This window comes from Bison bison, unplaced genomic scaffold (assembly GCF_000754665.1).
Source record: "Bison bison bison isolate TAMUID 2011002044 unplaced genomic scaffold, Bison_UMD1.0 scf7180017863208, whole genome shotgun sequence".
Taxonomy (NCBI): domain Eukaryota; kingdom Metazoa; phylum Chordata; class Mammalia; order Artiodactyla; family Bovidae; genus Bison; species Bison bison.
The window spans coordinates 22,528-23,970 of NW_011493780.1; the positions used below are offsets into that span (position 1 = coordinate 22,528).

Below are 1,443 nucleotides of genomic sequence, written 5' to 3' on the forward strand. Positions count from 1 at the left end.
CATTTTATGATCTTTTTAAAGGGCTCTATATCCACACTTTTGGAAATTTGAGTTTTTCAGAGAAAATATCATAATCCTTCATATAGTTTAGCAAAATACAGCAGTACTTGACCATGCATTTTACCTTCATTAGAATTGCTCTGGACATCGGAAACTTTATTGTTAATTTCTTTGTTTCTACTATAAAGTCATAGTCAATATACTTATATAAATATTTGCCTTTCTTAATATATTTCGTAATGTATGTTTGTATGCCTTTAGTATAGGGAAAAAATGTTATCTGAAAGCATTAAGTATTTCTTTAATTAAATGAACTTTTTTTAACACAGTTTACTTTATAATTGCAGGTGGCCTGCATGCAGTTTATAAATGCGCTTGTCACATCTCCTTATGAGCTTGATTTTCGAATACATTTAAGGAATGAATTCCTTCGTTCAGGACTAAAAACAATGTTACCAGTAAGTGGAATGTGCACTTTTATAATGCTTACGAACTTTAATGTTTTTCTCTCTTTAGACAAAAGTACTTGCAGCCAAGTAAGTAAATGTGCCTTACTGTTTTCTTTTGTAAAGCATTAGATGCTTTGCAAGCTTTTGGATATTGCAGTATTATTAGTCTCAACATACAGCTGATGATTCAGAATTCAGCTAATGATATGTCCAGAAGTGATGACTTTTTTGGTTTCCTTAAAGTCAAAAGGAAACTTCTTTTCTTTGACTTTGAATACTGAGAACATAAAAGACTGCTATTTTGTTTTTTGCCACTTCAACTTTGAATAAAATTTTTTGCTCTCCTCTTTGATAACTTAGATTGATTTCCTTTATATTCAACATAAGTATGCATTGAATTTTGATTAATATATTCTAGATACATAACAAAAATTGTATTCTCACTACCAATTCTGTAGCAACTTTTCTAAAAGAAAAGCAGTTTTATTTCTTAAATTGAGTGTGGTTATTTGCTCTAATTATGATGCTGTTAAAAACATTTTTCAAATAACTATAAGCTTGTTCTAGGATAAATCAACACAGGTGTTCTAAAAATAGATATGCAGCTGCCATGACTTTATTATGTTAACTGATGAAGGAGTTTGTTTAAGTCCATGGCATTGTTAAAAGAGATAAGCAAAATATCCCTAGTCTCTCTATTTAATCTACTCAAGCCATATGAAATAAATAAGAAGTGAAAGTAGCAGAAGGGAATAAAAGGACCCTGTAAAGAAAAGACAAAACAAATGTCAATGAGCATGTATATAAGGTATTCCTAGGGTATTAGAAATAACCAAAATCAAGGAGATTTCCTGGTGAGAAATTAGTGTGTAGCATGCATCTGTAACTTGTATTCTGATGATCTTAACTTAAAGTAGTTAAAACTCATCATCATAAAATATATAATTAAGTCCATTGAGACCCATTTTAATAAGATATACGATTGAGTCTATGC

The 1,443-nt window shown here is 29.9% G+C and overlaps 1 protein-coding gene across 1 annotated transcript in view; it reads left to right on the plus strand.

Moving 5' to 3' along the window:
* Positions 1–1,443, plus strand: part of LOC104983693 (protein diaphanous homolog 2-like) — a gene marked incomplete at its 5' end in the record, with an annotated part of 32,044 nt that overhangs the window by 17,306 nt on the left and 13,295 nt on the right. The window contains one exon of the mRNA XM_010833210.1: positions 348–458. Within this exon, the coding sequence (XP_010831512.1) occupies positions 348–458 (111 nt within the window). The remainder of the gene's footprint in view (positions 1–347; positions 459–1,443) is intronic.